At 49.0% G+C, this 19,226-nt stretch overlaps 1 protein-coding gene across 5 annotated transcripts in view; it reads right to left on the bottom strand.

Annotated features, from left to right (window-relative positions):
• Positions 1-19,226, bottom strand: part of PAK5 (p21 (RAC1) activated kinase 5) — a 247,059-nt gene that overhangs the window by 46,798 nt on the left and 181,035 nt on the right. For all 5 annotated transcript variants that reach the window (XM_077485477.1, XM_077485478.1, XM_077485479.1 and 2 more), the window contains one exon: positions 11,107-11,886. In XM_077485477.1, coding sequence (XP_077341603.1) covers positions 11,107-11,886 — 780 coding nt within the window. The remainder of the gene's footprint in view (positions 1-11,106; positions 11,887-19,226) is intronic.

Genomic DNA, 19,226 nt, shown 5'->3' with positions numbered 1-19,226 from the left:
CATTTTTCCAGTAAAAATAATATATGTTGGCCCGGTGGCCCTGAGTGGACATACTACCCCATTTAGACCTCAATAAGTGCAGGACCAGCAGAGGGAAGTCTTCCAGCATAGACTTCTTTTGCAGCATGGATAACATGCAAATGAGTTCAAAGAGCTCTAAAGGAAGTCAATAGAGATAGAATAAAAGGTGGAACAGGTGATGGCTAAAGACAATAATTGCCAGTCATTACAAATAATATATTTTGGCCTAGTTGCCCTGAGTGGACATAATCCCCCATGTAGACCTCAATAAGTGCAGGACCAGCAGAGGGAAATCCTCCAGCATTCACTTCCTTTGCAGCATTGAGAACCTATGCAAACGAGTTCAAAGAGCTGCAAAGGAAGTCAACAGAGATAGACCAAAAGGTGGAACAGGTGATGGCTAAAGTCAATAATTGCCAGTCATTATAAATAATATATTTTGGCCCAGTAGCCCTGAGCGGACATACTCCCCCATTTAGACCTCAATAAGTGCAGGACTAGCAGAGGGAAGTCTTCCAGCATTCAATTTATTTGCAGCATTGAGAACTTATGCAAATGAGTTTAATGAAGATGGCTCAAAATGTGTAACAGATGATGGCTAAAGACATTAATTGTCAGTCATTGTATAAATAAGATATGTTGTTCTAGTGGACATAATTGCCCATTAAATCTCAATAAGTGCAGGGCTGGCAGAGGGAAGTCTTCCAGTATCCACTTCCTTTGCAGCATGGAGAACTTATGCAAATCCATTCAAAGAGCTGCAAAGGAAGTCAATGGAGATGGAATAAAAGGTAGATCAGATGATGGCTAAGCCCACGTACACACGGTCGGAGATTTTGCCAACCAAATCCGTCGGATTTTGCCCGTCGGATTTAGTCCGACGGATTGTGTCCGAAACTGTTGCATACACACGGTCGGGCCAAGTTGGCGAAAAATCCGATCTTTCAGAACGTGATGACGTAATTTTGTTACGATGGGACTACATTCAGGCTAGTAGCCAATAGCTTTGATGTAGGAATTTGATCTGAGCATGCGTGGCACTTGGTCCGATGAAAATGCTCTACACATGATCGGATTAGGTCCGTCCGGCCCAGTTGGTCGGGAAATATTTCCAACATGTTGGAAAATTGGGTCGGACGGAGATTCGGACGGAATCAGTCCGATGCATACCACACACAGTCGGATTATCTGACGACACGGTCCGATAAGACTCATTCCGACAGATTCTCCGACCGTGTGTACAAGGGCTTAGAGCTGCAAAGGAAGTCAAAGGAGATGGAACAAAAGGTGGAACAGTTGATAGCTATAGAAAATAATTGCCAGTCACTGTATAATTGTGAATGGGAAACACGGACACATTTTAAAAAATTTCTAGGAATAATACTATTTTTTCCAGTACAGATAATATATGTAGGCCTGGTGGCACTAAATTGACATACTACCCCATTCATACCTCAATAAGTACAATACCAGCAGGGGAAGTCTTCTAGCATACCCTTCCCATATGGCATGGAGAACTTATGTGACCAAATTTAAAGAGCGGGAAAGAAAGTTAGAGATTTACCAAAAGGTGAAACAGATGATGGCTAGCTAAAGACAATAATTGTCAATCATTGTATAAATAATAGACAGTATTTTGGCCTAGTAGCCTTGAATGGACATAATCCTCCATTTAGACCTCAATAAGTGCAATACCAGCTGAGGGAAGTCTTTCAGCAGTCATTTGCCTTGTGTCATGGAGAACTTATGCAACTGAGTTCAAAGAGCTGCAAAGGAAGTCAATGGAGATGGCCCAAATGGTGGAATGAATAATGGCTAAATAATTAATTGCAAGTCATTGTATAAATAATCTATGTTGTTCTGGTGGCCCTGAGTGGACATACTCCCCCATTTTTACGTTAATAGGTGCAGAACCGGCAGACGTAAGTCTTCCAGCCTCCACTTACTTTGTGGCATGAAGAACTTATGCAACTGAGTTCAAGGAGCTGCAAAGGAAGTCAAAGGAGATGGAACAACAGGTGGAACAGATGATGGCTATAGACAATAATTGCCAGTTGCCATATAATTGTATATGGGAAACATGGACCAGTTTAAAATACTCTCCAGGAATAAAACACTTTCTTCAAATACTGATAATATATGTTGGCTTGGTGGCCCAGAGTTGACTTACTCTCCCATTTAGACCTCAATAAGTGCAATACCAGCAGAGGGAAGTCTTCCAGCTTACATTTCCTTTGTGGTGTGGAGAACTTGACTTCCTTTGCAGTTCTTTGAATTTGGTTGCACAACATGTTGGCCCTCAATAAACATAATTCTCCACTCTCCAAGAATAATACTCGTTCTTCAAATACTGATAATATATGTTGGTTTGGTGGCCCTGAGTTGACTTATGCCGCGTACACACGACCGGATTTTTGACTGACTTGGTCCGGCAAACTGGAATCCGTTGGACAATTCAATCGTGTGTGGGCTCCAGCGGACTTTTTCTTCCCAAAAGTCCGGCGGACCTAGAAATAAAACTCGCTTCAAATCTTTCCGAGTCCAGTCTAAAAATCCAGTCGTCTGTGTGCTGGTCCGACGGACTAAAACTGACGCTAGAGCAGCTATTGGCTACTGGCTATGAACTTCCTTATTCTACGTCATCACATTTGAATCCGTCGGACTTGGAGTGATTGTGTGTGGCTAAGGCCGCGTACACACGGGCGGATTGTCTGCCCAACTAAGTTCGTCGGACAATCCGACAGACAGTCCGTCCAACTTTTAAATGAACGGACTTGACCACACACGACGAACAGACAGTCCGCTGAAAGCTTGCGCGATGACGTGTACAGCATGTTCGACGGGACTAGAAATACGACGTCCATTACACTGCAATGCAACCTTTCGCCGTGTAAATCCTTTCTGAGCATGCGCCATACTTAGTCCGTCCAACTTGCCTACTCACGAGCGGATTGTCCGCTGAAACCAAGTTTGGATGGACAAAATTACGGAAATTCCGAAAGACTAAGTCCGTCAGACTGTCCGCTGAAAAAGTCCACTGAAGTCCACACACGAGCGGATTGTCCGCTGAAACACGGTTCAGCGGACTAAGTTGGGCAGACAATCCGCCCGTGTGTACGCAGCCTAAGTCCGTTAGTTTGAAAGTCCGGCGGAAAGTCAGCTGCAAAGTCCGGCGGATTGTACGCCGGAGCATGTCAGTCGAAAAGTCCGGTCGTGTGTACGCAGCAATACTCTCCCATTTAAACCTCAATAAGTAACACTCTTAAGAGCAAGCTTCGACGTGGTGGTGGTGGTGGTGATGTACCATTTGTTACAAGACGAGTTGGAAGGAAAGGCGTTGATGAAGCTTCTGATGAAGATCTGGATGGGAAGGATTCTGGAGATGCAAAATCTACTGACTAAGGCCGCGTACACACGCGCGGACTGTTCGCCCAACCTTGTTCGGCAAACAGTTTGTCAAACAGTCCGCTCAAAATTTGCATGAGCGGACTTGCCCACACACGAGCGGACTGTTTGACGAACAAGGTTGGGCAAACAGTTCGCTCAACTTTTGAAATGAACGGACTCGCCCACGTAAGGAGGCAAATCCGCCCACTTCGAGCGCGTGTACAGGTAGGCGGGGCCCGCGAAGGATACGTCGCGGGCTCCGCCGCCTGGAATGAACTTAAAGGGGAACCCCAACGCCGAAAAAAATCGGCGTGGGGGTTCCCCCCAAGTCCACACCAGACCCTTGTCCGAGCACGCTACCCGGCCGGCCAGGAAAGGGGGGCGAGCGAGCGCGCCCCCCCTCCTGAGCCGTACCAGGCCGCGTGCCCTCAACATGGGGGGGTGCCTTGGGGAAGGGGGGGCCGCGCGGCCCCCCCACCCCAAAGCACCTTGTCCCCATGTTGATGAGGACAAGGGCCTCTTCCCGACAACCCTGGCCGTTGGTTGTCGGGGTCTGCGGGCGGGGGGCTTATCGGAATCCGGGAGCCCCCTTTAAGAAGGGGGCCCCCGGATACCGGCCCCCCACCCTATGTGAATGAGTATGGGGTACAATGTACCCCTACCCATTCACCTGTGAAATAAAGTACAAATAAAAACACAACACAGGGGAAAAAAATATTTTATTGCACAGCCGGGGGTCTTCCGTCTTCGGGGGTCTTCTCGCCGGACTCCTCCGCTATGTGTGTGTAGCTCTTTTGCTAGCGGAGGAGTCCGGCTTTCTTCCTCCCCGCCGCCGGCCTCTTCTCCCGACTTCGGGGGTCTTGTCCCCCTCTTCGGTTCTTCTGCCGGGCCACCGCGCCTGGTCCGGTGGCCCGGTCTTCTGTCGCCGTCTTCCGTTCTTCTGTCGCCGCCTTCGGTTCTTCTGCCGGGCCACCGCGCCTTCTTGTAGCTCTTTTACAGGCGGTGGCCCGGTCTTCTGTCGCCGTCGCCGCCTTCCGTTCGTGTTCTTCTTCTTGTTCTTCTTCCAGGAGATGTTGACACGTCGCTCCCTCCGGCCGGAATGCCAGAGCCGCCCTGCGTTGCCACTTATATAGTGACAATGGGGCGGGGTCACATGGTATATGTCACATGGGTTGGTCACATGGGTTGATGTCACAATGTGACATCAACCCATGTGACCAACCCATGTGACATATACCATGTGACCCCGCCCCATTGTCACTATATAAGTGGCAACGCAGGGCGGCTCTGGCATTCCGGCCGGAGGGAGCGACGTGTCAACATCTCCTGGAAGAAGAACAAGAAGAACAAGAAGAAGAACACGAACGGAAGGCGGCGACGGCGACAGAAGACCGGGCCACCGCCTGTAAAAGAGCTACAAGAAGGCGCGGTGGCCCGGCAGAAGAACCGAAGGCGGCGACAGAAGAACGGAAGACGGCGACAGAAGACCGGGCCACCGGACCAGGCGCGGTGGCCCGGCAGAAGAACCGAAGAGGGGGACAAGACCCCCGAAGTCGGGAGAAGAGGCCGGCGGCGGGGAGGAAGAAAGCCGGACTCCTCCGCTAGCAAAAGAGCTACACACACATAGCGGAGGAGTCCGGCGAGAAGACCCCCGAAGACGGAAGACCCCCGGCTGTGCAATAAAATATTTTTTTCCCCTGTGTTGTGTTTTTATTTGTACTTTATTTCACAGGTGAATGGGTAGGGGTACATTGTACCCCATACTCATTCACATAGGGTGGGGGGCCAGTATCCGGGGGCCCCCTTCTTAAAGGGGGCTCCCGGATTCCGATAAGCCCCCCGCCCGCAGACCCCGACAACCAACGGCCAGGGTTGTCGGGAAGAGGCCCTTGTCCTCATCAACATGGGGACAAGGTGCTTTGGGGGTGGGGGGGCCGCGCGGCCCCCCCTTCCCCAAGGCACCCCCCCATGTTGAGGGCACGCGGCCTGGTACGGCTCAGGAGGGGGGCGCGCTCGCTCGCCCCCCTTTCCTGGCCGGCCGGGTAGCGTGCTCGGACAAGGGTCTGGTGTGGACTTTGGGGGGAACCCCCACGCCGATTTTTTTCGGCGTTGGGGTTCCCCTTTAAGCCCATTCCAGGCGGCGGAGCCCGCGACGTATCCTTCGCGGGCCCCGCCTACCTGTACACGCGCTCGAAGTGGGCGGACTTTCCGAGCGGGAACAGTCCGCTCATTTCGAAAGTACAGCGGACAGGCCCACACACGGGCGGACTGTTCGCTCAAACACAGTTTCAGCGGACAGTTTTTCGGAATTTCCGAAAGACTTTGTCCGTCCAACTGTCCGCTGAAACTGTCCGCTGAAAGCCCACACACGAGCGGACTGTCCGCCCAAACACTGTTCAGCGGACAAGGTTGGGCGAACAGTCCGCCCGTGTGTACGCGGCCTAAGAATTTCACCAGCACATTTCATCTTGCCCTTGTGTAATACAGGAGAATTGCTCAGTCATTTACAAATTGCCATGTTATTCAAAGCCTGTTAAAGGGGGAGTTTTTCTCTTGTCATTAGGGGAAAAATGAATGGGGCCTTAAACTGAAAAACAATGTCTTCCTTAAGATACCAAAGCCATAGCTTTTGATCAGATTTGTAATAAACCTCAATAAGTACATGATCAGCAGAGGGAAGTCTTTCAGCATTCACTTCCTTTGTTGCACGGAGAACTTATACAACTGAATTCAAAGAGCTGCAAAGAAAGTCGTAGGAGATGGACCAAAATCTGGAACAGATAATGGCTACAGACAATAATTGCTAGTCATTTTATAATTGCACATGGGCAACATAGGTTAGATTAGAAAATTATCCATTATTAATACCATTTGGATCTCAATAAGTGCAGGACCAGCAGAGAGAAGTCTTCCAGCCATCCACTTCCTTTGCATCACTGGAACTGAATTCCAAGAGCTGCAAATGAAGCCAATGGACATGGTTCACATCCATAAGATAGAATGGATCAGTGGCGGTCCGTGCATTAAAGGCGTACGAGTGCCGCCCCCTCTCTCCTGCCACCCCTCTAGCACCAAAAAATAGATTCATGCTATTGCATGAATCTATCTATGGCTGCCGCTGCCACCCCCTATTCAGGAACCTGGTCCATTTCAGGACGCCTGAATTACAGTGGCGGGGGGGGGGGGGGGGGGGGTAGTTTTGAAGCACCTGATTAGAGCCATAGGCTCTAATAGGTGTAAAAAAAAAGGTGGCCTGCGAGCGCCTGTGTTAGGAAAGCAAATTAATATTCACTTTCCTAACACTAAACCGCCTCTCTGCCAATCAGGTGCTCGAATCTGTTACCCGTCACCTGGCTAAAACGACAAGCACTGTGATTGAACACCAGGTGTCGAATCATAGCAGAGGATGGGAAGAGAGGACGGGAAAAGACATCGAGGAGCTGTCCCAAGACAGGTAAGTGCAGACGGCGGGCCTGTGGGGGGCACACTGGCAGTATTTGATGGGCACAGTGGCTGGGTTTGATGGGCTACAGCGGGAGCAATTGATGGGCACAGTGGCTGCTTTTGATGGCAGAGTGGCTGCTTTTGATGGCAGAGTGGCTGCTTTTGATGGGGCACAGTGGCTGCTTTTGATGGGGCGCAGTGGCTGCATTTGATGCGGTACAGTGGCTGCATTTGATGGGGCACAGTGGCTGTATTTGATGGCACAGTGTCTGCGATTGATGGGGTTTTTTTCTGAATTTTTCAGTTTGTTTGCGCCCCCCCAAAGATTTTGAGCACCAGCCACCACTGGAATGGATAATGTCCACGAACAATAGTTCTACACACCCGTGTCCATATTAGTGTAGAGATTCGTACACTAAGAACGACCACTACAGTACCAGGCTCTACTAGGGTAAAGCACTATGAATAACCACACTGGTAGTCTGGAAAGCACTCTGCGTCCACCAGAACACAATCAGAGCTGGAGAGTTCCTATGTAGGACCCAGGAAACAAGCCCCATCCAGACAGCCTTCTAGCCCTCTAGTGGGCGTATTCACTAGGAAGACAGGGTTCCACCAGTGGGTGTACCATGGCCCCAGACCTGTAAAGTGCTCTGCGGCTACTTGCATGGTACACTAGGTGTCTGGAGAGTGCCCCTTCAATAATTAAGTAGCTAGCTGGTAGGCCAGAGGGGCATTATCAGAGCTGGCTGCCTGCACCCAGAAATAACAGCCAGATGTAGAGAACCAAGATGGCGGCGCAGGCACCCAAACAGCGTATTGCAGTGGGACAATGTTGGATTTATTGTGCAGGTGAGTATGTGTTTTGAAGAAAACCAAGGAACACAGGTAAGGGGATGGGGGAAATATGGGGGGGGGGGGGAGTTGAGTACTGCTTTAATGAGTGATAAAGGTATAACTATATCCCTGTCAATGTGGTGCAGAAAGTAAAACGCCTAACCGCCATCATCACAAAGGATTATTAAATTTTTTCTGTGAAGTTTAGTTCCTAGCAATGATTAATTCTATGATTTAAAAAAATAATGGGTTAAATTACGGGGCTAAAAAACTTCCCTCGCACACATATATCTAGTCCTGCACTTATTTGTATTGTATTCCTAATGATAATGTGCCACAAACAACTGTGATAATGAGTATAAAAGCAGAACAACGATATTTATAGATTGCTGAACATGTATTGCCATGCCATGATAAACCCAAAACGCATATTTTCAATAAGAACAAAGATTCATATAATTACTGAAGAATGCTGATGGGGGAACATTGGTGACATATTTATTTATAGTTCCATTTATTCAGTTTTTATTGTGATCAAAAATCATAAAAAGGAATCATGAATGTCTGATACAGATGTGTAATATGTTTGTGTCAATGGGACAAGTGAGGTATAGGGCTTGTTCATACATGTGGCTGCCCTTGCCGCCCCTCTGAAAAGCGCTCTGTGCTGGATCACTTTCACTATTTACAGGAGGGGGGGTTAACTATGTACAGGAGGGGGGTTAACTATGTACAGGAGGGGGGGTTAACTATGTTCGGGGGGAACTATGTACAGGGGGGGATACTATGTACAGGAGGGGTAACAATGCATAGGGGGTGGTTACTATGTACAGGGGGGTAACTATGCACAGGGGAGTAACTATGTAGAGGAGGCTGGGAACACTGGTGTAAGGACTGACTGTGCTGGGGGCACCTGATGCCAGGGCACCTGATGCAAGGGGAGACTGTGCTGGGGGCACCTGATGCAAGGACGGACTCTGTTGGGGGCACCTGATGCAAGGGCGGACTCTGTTGGGGGCACCTGACGCAAGGACACACTCAATACAGCACCTGTACACACTCAGCTCCCCCACACTTATATGCACTTAGTCCCCCCTCACACCTGTACGCACTCAGCCCCCCTCACACCTGTACGCACTCAGCCCACCCTTACGACTGTACGCACTCAGTCCCCCCCAACACCTGTACGCACTCAGCCCCCCCACACCTGTACACACTCAGCCCCCCTCACACTTGTACACACTCAGCCCCCCTCACACCTGTACGCACTCAGCCCCCCCAAACCTGTATGCACTCAGCCCCCCCACACCTGTACGAACTCAGCCCCCCCCACACCTGTACGCACTCCGCCCCCCCACACCTGTACGCACTCCGCCCCCCCACACCTGTATGCATGCATCCCTCCTCACACCTGTATGCATTTAGCTCCCATTCACACCTGTATGCGCTCAGCCCCCCTCACACCTGTACGCACTCAGCCCCCCCACACCTGTATGCATGCATCCCTCCTCACACCTGTATGCATTTAGCTCCCATTCACACCTGTACGCACTCAGCCCCCCTCACACCTGTACGCACTTAGCCCCCCCCCACACCTGTACGCACTCAGTCCCCCCACACCTGTACGCACTCAGTCCCCCCACACCTGTACGCACTCAGTCCCCCCACACCTGTATGCATTCAGCTCCCCACCACCCCTGTATGCACTTCAGCCCCCCTCACACCTGTACGCACTCCGCCCCCCCACACCTGTACGCACTTAGCCCCCCTCACTCCTGTATGCACTCATCCCTCCCCACACCTGTATGCACTCAACTCCCATTCACACCTGTATGCACTCAGCCCCCCCTCACACCTGTATGCACTCAGCCCCCCCTCACACCTGTATACACTCAGCCCCTATTCACACCTGTATGCACTCAGCCCCTAGTCACACCTGTATGCACTCAGTCCCCCCACACCTGTACGCACTCAGTCCCCCCACACCTGTACGCACTCAGTCCCCCCACACCTGTACGCACTCCGCCCCCCCCACACCTGTATGCATGCATCCCTCCTCACACCTGTATGCATTTAGCTCCCATTCACACCTGTATGCGCTCAGCCCCCCTCACACCTGTACGCACTCAGCCCCCCTCACATCTGTATGCACTCAGCCCCCCCCACACCTGTACGCACTCAGTCTCCCCACACCTGTACGCACTCAGTCCCCCCACACCTGTACGCACTCAGTCCCCCCCACACCTGTATGCATTCAGCTCCCCACCACCCCTGTATGCACTTCAGCCCCTCTCACACCTGTACGCACTCTGCCCCCCCACACCTGTACGCACTTAGCCCCCCTCACTCCTGTATGCACTCATCCCTCCCCACACCTGTATGCACTCAGCCCCCCCTCACACCTGTATGCACTCAGCCCCCCCTCACACCTGTATGCACTCAGCCCCTATTCACACCTGTATGCACTCAGCCCCTATTCACACCTGTATGCACTCAGTCCCCCCACACCTGTACGCACTCAGTCCCCCCACACCTGTACGCACTCAGTCCCCCCACACCTGTACGCACTCAGTCTCCCCACACCTGTATGCATTCAGCTCCCCACCACCCCTGTATGCACTTCAGCCCCCCTCACACCTGTACGCACTCATCCCCCTCACACCTGTACGCACTTATCCCCCCTCACACCTGTATGCACTCAGCCCCCCCCCCCCCCACACTTGTACACACTTACCTCCCCCCACACCTGTACGCACTTAGCCCCCCTCATTTCTGTATGCACTCAGCCCCCCTCACACCTGTATGCACTCAGCCCCCTCACACCTGTACGCACTCAGCCCCCCCCCACCTGTACGCACTCAGCCCCCTTCACTCCTCTATGCACTTAGCCCCCCTCAGACCTGTACGCACTCAGCTATCACTAACACCTGTGTGCACTCAGCCACCCTCCCTTCCCACACATGTACGCATTTAGCTCCTACTCACACCTCACATCTGTATATATGTCAGCCCCCCACACACACACACATCTGTAAAACACACAAACAGCTCCCTCTCTTCACTTGTACATACAGGCCCCTACTTGTAGAGGAGGTCTTCCTAGTCCCAGCTCTTGTTTGCACAAAGCTGACACATGTCGCTGAGACACAGAAAGGAGCTGAGCCCAGTCCAGAATACAGTACAGTCACCATACACACAAGGAGTGCAGATGCAGGAAGTGGCCAGAGGTGGCAGTAATGCGCCTGATAGGTGCTCAATAACACAGAGCAGCAGCAGCTGCCGACTCCTCTTCGCCTTCTCCTGGCCCTCAGGATGCCAGGCCCCCTACATGCGTATGGGTCCCCCCCCCCATGGTGGCCCTGTTGATCGGTGTGCTTTAACATATAAAAATAATAAAATAATATACTGACATATTACCTTTGGAATGCACGCTGCGGTTTCTGACAAACGCGGGTAGGTGTACGAAGCAAAAGAATGCCCTTGCTGGTTGGTTTTCAGTGCACCATAAGGTATGACTGGTTCTTGAAGGCCTGATCCTGACCTTGACCTTTGTCTTATGGCTGGTTGAGGACTGGTTTGTGTTACATAAGATGACTTGGGTCTCTTATCATAATCATCCTTAGAAAGACCATCTGCCCATTCACTGTACTCAAGTCTTTCTTTCGAGCCCTCGCTCAGCATGACAGTCCCTGTAATAGAAGGTGGAAAATAGTCCCTGTAGTCCTGAAGAGATGTCCCGGTGACCCTGTTGTAGTCCCATGGTGCTCCACACTGGTCAACAGATTTGCTTTTAGTCTCCAGCTGTGGGTGGTACTCCGAGGTGTAACTCAACATGTTCACATTTTTAACTTCAGGAAAGTAGGCTTCGTAGGACCTCATTTTAACCGGATGCCCATTGTGCCTGGCCGGCTTGTTGGCCCTGTAGTAGCCCTCCGCCTCCTCAGCACTCAGACTCCGTTCCTTGTACCTCTCAGAGATGTTGCTTCTTGAGATCTCCGGTTCAAGGCTGTAGTGGGAGAAGGTAAAGAAGCCATTTTCTTCCGGGTAACTCTTTGAATGGTTGGAATGCCCTTGGCGTGGGGTGGGAGGACTTTCTTTTCTTAGGGAGTTGGAACGTGTTACGGAAATGTTGTCGAAGTCTTCAAGCAAGCCATTGATGGAAGCATCTAGTGGAGGTTTACTGCCCCTGACGATAGTCTAGAGGATGAAAAAAAAAAAATCACAAAAAGAACAATTATTGCTCCTGATCAAAATATTTTTCCATAAAAAGCATTTCAATGACCACCAGAATTCATATAAAGTATTTCTTGGTGGCTGTTTAATACAGTTGGTGTCAACTTTTTGAAATGTTTTAACAGGTACCACAAATAGGCTGTTCCTTTTTAAAAATGAGAATCAAAGGCATCCCTACAGAAAAAAAAACGTACGATTTACCCCCATGCAACCAATCTCTTCTATCCTCATAAGCTTGTTAAAACATCTTTAACATTCAGCAAGCTTTCAGGATATTGGTTGAAAGTTTGGTCCTTTAATACATACAATCCAAATGTTCTCCAATGCATACAATCAGCTCACATGTAAAGATATCTTACTGCTCTACATTTCAACTGTGGCGCTGTAGCGTGATGACATAATTGGCACATGACTCGGATGACGTCATCACGCTACAGTGCCAGAGTTGAGATGTAGAATGGTGAGATACATGTACAAATGAGCTGATTGTATGTACTTTATGGTTCCTTCCTCTGGCCCCCTGCTGTGTCCTGTAGTGATGTAGGAGTCATAAAAAGGAACCACAGCAAGAAGAGGGGGGGGGGGGGGGGTCAATCATTGGACACTCCTGCCAGAATAGCTTTTGAAGAGAAAAGAGCATCATGGGCATCAGTAGTGATAAATATTAAAGTAGAACCTCTGGTAGCTATGTGGGGTCTCTGGTGGCTATGTGGGATCTCTGGTGGCTATGTGGGATCTCTGGTGGCTATGGGGGGTCTCTGGTGGCTGTGCAGGGTTCCCTGTGGCTATGCTGGGTCTCTGGTGGCTGTGCAGGGTTCCCTGTGGCTATGCTGGGTCTCTGGTGGCTATGTGGGGTCTCTGGTGGCTATGTGGGGTCTCTGGTGGCTATGTGGGGTCTCTGGTGGCTATGCAGGGTCTCTGGTGGCTATGCAGGGTCTCTGGTGGCTGTGCAGGGTTCGCTGGTGGCCATGCGGGGTCTGTAGTGGCTGTGTAGGGTTCTCTGGTGGCCATGTGGGGTCTCTGGTGGCTATGTGGGATCTCTGGTGGCTATGCGGGGATCTCTGGTGGCTATGCGGGGATCTCTGGTGGCTATGCAAGGGTCTCTGGTGGCTATGCGGGGGTCTCTGGTGGCTATGCGGGGGTCTCTGGTGGCTATGCGGGGTCTCTGGTGGCTATGTGGGGTCTCTGGTGGCTATGCAGGGTCTCTAGTGGCTGTGTGGGTTCTCTTGTGGCTATGCAGGGTTTCTGGTGGATTGTGGAGTAGTAAGTACCCCCCCCCCCCAGCTAGCCTGCCACAGTGCCCCTCCAGCCCGCCCACACTAGCCTGCCACAGTGCACTCCCCACCCCCCTCACTAGCCTGACACAGTGCCCCCCCATCCCCCCATGTAGGAGAAAAGATAGAAATAGGAAGGAAAGAGAGGTGGGGAAGATGGAAAAGGAGAGAAATGGAAGTAGGGGGGAGATGGGGAGTTGAGAGAGAGAGAGGAGGGTGAGAGAGAAAGAGGGGGGTTTCACCCCACCCACTGGGGGCTTAGTCATAGGGATTATGACTAATTCCCGGTGGGCTGGGGGAAACGCGTTGGGGGGACCTGGTTTGGGGGAGACATGTAGGCTGAGGTCGCTCCTCACCTTTTGGTTACACAGGCTGGCCGGAAGAGCGGCGGTCCCCTTATTCATATATAATAACCTCCTCATCGCCTATCAAATGCTCTCTGAAGAGCGGTCCAAACACCCTTAAGGAAAATTCTTCTTCTTTTTTTTTTTTGTCGGGGGTGATGTGCCATCTGTTTTTCCATTAGGGAGATTTCCCTTCACTTCCTGTCCCATGACCAAAACAGGAAGTGAGAGGAAATCCTTCCAAAGTGAGGAAACCCCAGAACTAGTGTCCCCACTGAAAGATTTTTCCTCTGTTACTGTTCTGGGGACAACCCAAAATTTGGGATTTTTTTTCAGTTTCAATGATAACAGTAAACAGGACAAACAGAGAGGGTGAATCTCCCTAAAGGGGGCACAGACAGCAATAAAAACTGACAGGGGTTCTAATCCATCTGCACTCTATCCAAAACTAAAACAATAAAAAAAAAAGTTTTGCCTTTGGTTACACTTTAACTTTTTTCAGAGATGCCTTTGTTTCTTTGTTTTAAAAGCATAAAACTTTAAATAATAAATTCTACCATAAACATAAAAGTAAAATGTTATGTTTGCACCTAATACTAAGCTACATCTTCTGGTTCACATCAGATTAAAAGTTAGCAGGCTCAGCTTTTGCTGCTAATCTCAAAGGGGTCTATTTATTAAATTTTTTTTTTTTTTTTTTATTATTATTTATTTATGCTATATATTCAATCACAGTAGTATGCCTAAAAAGTCCAACACAACCAACAATTTTTTTGAGATTTTTTGTGTTTTTCCCTTCTTCGTCTTCTTTTTTCTTTGTTTTATTTCAGAGATTTTCTATGATCATCTGCCCCATCTAGTGGCCATAATGTGGTCATTTTCTTAAAGTGCCTCAACCAGGAAAAATACCGCATTATAGCCACTAGATGGAGCTGATGATCACAGGAAATACCCATATAAAGTAAAATACGATCAGAATTTGTAAGGTCTGGGTGCATGACTGAAACACTTTTCCAAACTGACCCCAAAAGTCTCTGGAAACGATTATAAAAATAAGTGTGTAAAGGGTGGGGGAAGGAGAGACAGACTGGGAATGATTTCAGTGTTATATGAAGAAGGCGCACTGAGAAAGCCAATTGTCACCCAGGCTGGGGCTCTACAAATATGCAATTTTTTTATTATAAGCTCAGATGTGGAGAGAGAATAACTTTATCAGGTGATGGAAGGGACAGCAAGAGAAGGGAAAAAAGGAAGAGGATGTGTTTTTCACTATATGCACGAAAGAAGTGAAGGTGCTTGATAAGGGAGGGGGGAATGAATTATAACTCACAGAGGTCCGGGCAATGCGATATTCTTCTAGCAAAGGTCAGCATCGCATGTTTGTGCTAAAAATCCTTCACAGCCATTAATGTCCTCAGTGTCCCCCTTCACATCAGTGTCCTCAGCCCCCCTTCATATCGCAGTCACCTTCCCATCGCAGCCTACCCTTTACATCACAGTTTCCCCTTTACATCACAACCCCCCCCCCCTCTTTACATTACAGCTCCCCACACCATTTAGGTCAGTTTCCTCTTAACGTCACAGTCCCCCCTCCCCATAATCACCACCCCCCTCCTTTACATCACAGTCCCCCCTTCCACATTACAGTCCCTCCTTCACTTCACTGCCCCCCCCCCTCACATCAGAGCCCCCCCTTTAAATCACAGCCCCCCTCCTTTACATCATAGTCCCTCCTTTACATCATAGTCCCCCCTTTACATCACAGTATCCCTTCAAATCAGAGCCCCCCCCCCCCCCTCCTTCACACCATATCCCCCCCTTTACACCACAGTCCCCTTATTATCACAGCCCCCTCTCCTTTACATCACAGCCCTCACAGTTTCCTTTACATCACACCCCCACCAGTCCTCCCTTCATGTTACATTCCTCCTCTTTACATTACAGCTCCTCATTTCTTTAGATCAGTTTCCCCTTAAGATCACAGTCCCTTTCATATCACAGCCCCCCTTCACATCACAGCCCCCTTCCTTTACATCATAGCCCCCCCCCCTTCACATCCCAGTTCCCCCCTTTACATCACAGTATCCCTTCACATCGGAGTCCCCCCTTAACATCACAATCCCCTTTACATCACAGCCCCCCCTTTACATCACAGTCCTCCTTTCACATAAAAGTTTACATCACTGCCCTCTTAACGTAACAGTCCCCTTTACATCACTGACCCCCCTTTACATCAGAATTCCCCATTTACATCAGAGTCCCCCTCATTACATCATAGTCACAGTCCCCTTTGCATAGCAGTCTCATTTACATCACAGTCCCCCTTCACATAAAAGTCCTCCTCTTTACATCCCAGTCCTCTTTTACCATCACAGTCCCCCTTTACCATCACAGTCCCCCTTTACATAAGTTATTTCTCTCTAACTCATAGCCCCCAATAACATCACAGCCTCCCCCTTTTACATCACAGTCCCCTATTGAGATCACAGCCCCCCGCTATATCACAGTCCTTCCTTCACATCATTCCCCCCCTTTACATTAGTTTCCTCTGCCCCGTTCACGTCAGGTTTTACCACCTTACATCAAAACCCCCCCTTTACATCACAGTCCCCCTAACATGACGGTCCCCCTAACATGACGGTCCCCCTAACATGACAGTCCCCCTAACATTGCAGACCCCCTTAAATCATAGTCCCTCTAACATCACAGTCCCCCTTAAATCATAGTCCCTCTAACATCAGAGACCCCCAAACATCACAGCCCCCCTAACATCACAGTCTCCCTAACAGAGACCCTCTAACATCAGTCCCCCCAACATCACAGACCCCCCAACATCACAGGCCCCATAACATCACAGTCCCCCTAACAAAACAGGCCCCTTAACATCACAGCCTCCCTAACATCAGAGACCCTCTAACATCAGTCCCCCCAACATCACAGACCCCCCAACATCACAGGGCCCTTAACATCACAGTCCCCCTAACATCAGAGACCCCCTAACATCAGAGACCCCCTAACATCACAGACCCCCTCACATCACAGACCCCCTCACATCACAGGTTACCTGAACCTGAAAAGTTATTTTAAGGGTTCCTCTGTGTTAAAAAGGTGAGAAGGGCCGCTGTAGATGGGCAAATGGGAAGGTAAAAGGTACTTACTGATGGCTACTGTACCCGAATCCCACCATTAATTTTCTATTTCTACTTTCCCCACGGGTTCACTTGCAAATGAATAGATAATTGGTTCACCCTCCATGAACATGTACAATACAGAAATAAAAACAGAATCAATATCGTTACTGATACATGGCCACACTCAACATAAAAGCGCATCTATAAAAATAAGAAGAACAACACGCAGTTAAGTACAATATAAATGTTAATTTACACCACATAGACCATACAATACGAGCAATGTTCTTCTTGGGCAATAATATCCATTTATGACTTTTCGCAAGAGATAAGCGCTATAAAAATCCCCCCAAAAAAAATTGCTTTGTGTTTCAGCCTGTTTGTTGCCCGTTTTTTTTTTTTTTTTTTTTGCCGGAGCCGCGTGGCCCCCGCGTATCCCGGGATGGCTTTCGTAGCAGCCATGACAGAAGCCATATTTCATGAACTGCCTGTGCAGGTCTGTCCTCCGGTGATAAGATATAATGGATCTGGCCGGGAACACAGCTGTCCTCTCCAGCGCCACAATGAAGATGAAAAACGGCACCCCTCCCCCGCACACCCAATTCATTCTGACAATTATGAAGTAGCTAATTACCGCTTTGCCCTTAGAATACCTTACATGTAACGATTCTCATCACAGCCGTATACAATTCACAGGTTAAATAACAACATCTGTTATCTTTTGTCATTGGATCGTTAACATTCGATAATGTGCAATTTATTTATTTATTTATTTTGGGGGGGGGGGGGGGGGTTATATGAATGTAAAAATAAATCTATGACTCCAGGTACATAAAGGTTTTGTGTGAAACTGCAAGAATTCTGAAGGTTATGTCACAACGCGGGCAATAAATTGGCGCTACCCTGTTTCCTTGAAAATAAGACCTAGCATGATTGTCGGTGATAGCTGCAATATAAGCCCTACCCCCCCAAATAAGCCCTAGTTAAAGTTCTTGTAGGTCTTATTTTCAGGGCAGGGCTTAGTTTTGGGGAAACAGGGTAGGGTTTATTGGAGGGGGGGTAGGGCTTATATTGCAGCCATCACCGACAATCACGCTAGGTCTTATTTTCGGGGAAACAGGGTATATAAATCCTGTATAATAATAATAATAAAATCAAAAAAAAAATCAGAGGACTGCTACTGTTATCCAGGACCACTTGTCAAAATGTCCAATACATTTGCTTAAGGCCCCTTTCACACGGGACGGATCAGTAATGATCCGCCCCGTGGTGATCCGCTCGCTCAGCGGGGATGGCTCCTTTTGTCCCCGCTGAGCCGGCGGATAACAGGGCGGTCCCGGCACACTGTGGAGGGACCGCCCTGTCGGCTCTCCTCTATGGGGATCGGATGAGCACGGACCGTCTGTCAGTGTTCATCCGATCCGCTCTGCAGATGGATAGAAAAATAGGATTTTCCTCCGTCTGCAGAATTGGACTGTTGCGGAGGCGGACGATATCGGGTGTCTGCGGATATTCATCCACAGACACCCGCTATCCCATAGGAATGCATGTATGTCTGTATTTCATCCGCAAATGGATGGATGAAATACGGACATACTGTCCGCATGTGTAAAAGGGGTCTAAGCCCCTGTACACACAGTCGGAGATTCTGCCAACCAAATCCGTCGGATTTTGTCCGTCAGATTTAGTCTGACGGATTTTGTCCGAAACTGTTGCATACACACGGTCGGACTAAGTTGTCGAAAAATCCGATCATTCAGAACGTGATGACGTAATTTCGTTACGATGGGACTACATTCAGGCTAATAGCCAATAGCTTTGATGTAGGAATTTGATCTGAGCATGCGTGGCACTTGATCCGATCAAAATTCTCTACACATGATCGGATTAGGTCCGACCGGCCCAGTTGGTCGGAAAATATTTCCAACATGTTGGAAAATTGGGTCAGACGGAGATTCGGACGGAATCAGTCCGACGCATACCACACACAGTCGGATTATCTGACGACACGGTCCGATAAGACGCATTCTGACGGATTCTCCGACCGTGTGTACGCGGCGTAACAGTTCCCTTTCTGGAACAGTTTTTTTTTTTTTTACAAGTTTTACCACTTATTAAGGACCGAGCCTGTTTCTGAGATTTAATTTTTACGAGTTAAAAACTTTTTTTTTTTGCTAGAAAATTACTTAGAACCCACAAACCTTATACATTTTTTTTCTAACACCCTAGAGAATAAAATGGCGGTCGTTGCAATACTTCCTGTCACACTGTATTTGCGCAGCGGTCTTACAAGCGCACTTTTGTTTGGAAAAAATTCACTTTTTTGAATTAAAAAATAAGACAACAGTAAAAAGTTAGCCCAATTGTTTTTTTTTATATATATATTGTGAAAGATGATGTTACGCCGAGTACATTGATACCCAACATGTCACGCTTAAAAATTGCGCCCGCTCGTGGAATGGCGACAAACTTTTACCCTTTAAAAATAAAAAATAGGCGATGTTTAAAAAATTCTACAGGTTGCATGTTTTGCGTTACAGAGGAGGTCTAGGGCT

Source organism: Lithobates pipiens, unplaced genomic scaffold (genome assembly GCF_037356315.1).
Source record: "Lithobates pipiens isolate NorthernLeopardFrog02 unplaced genomic scaffold, aLitPip1_a1.2 Scaffold_18, whole genome shotgun sequence".
Lineage (NCBI taxonomy): Eukaryota > Metazoa > Chordata > Amphibia > Anura > Ranidae > Lithobates > Lithobates pipiens.
This window is presented reverse-complemented; position numbering and strand designations above follow the sequence as displayed.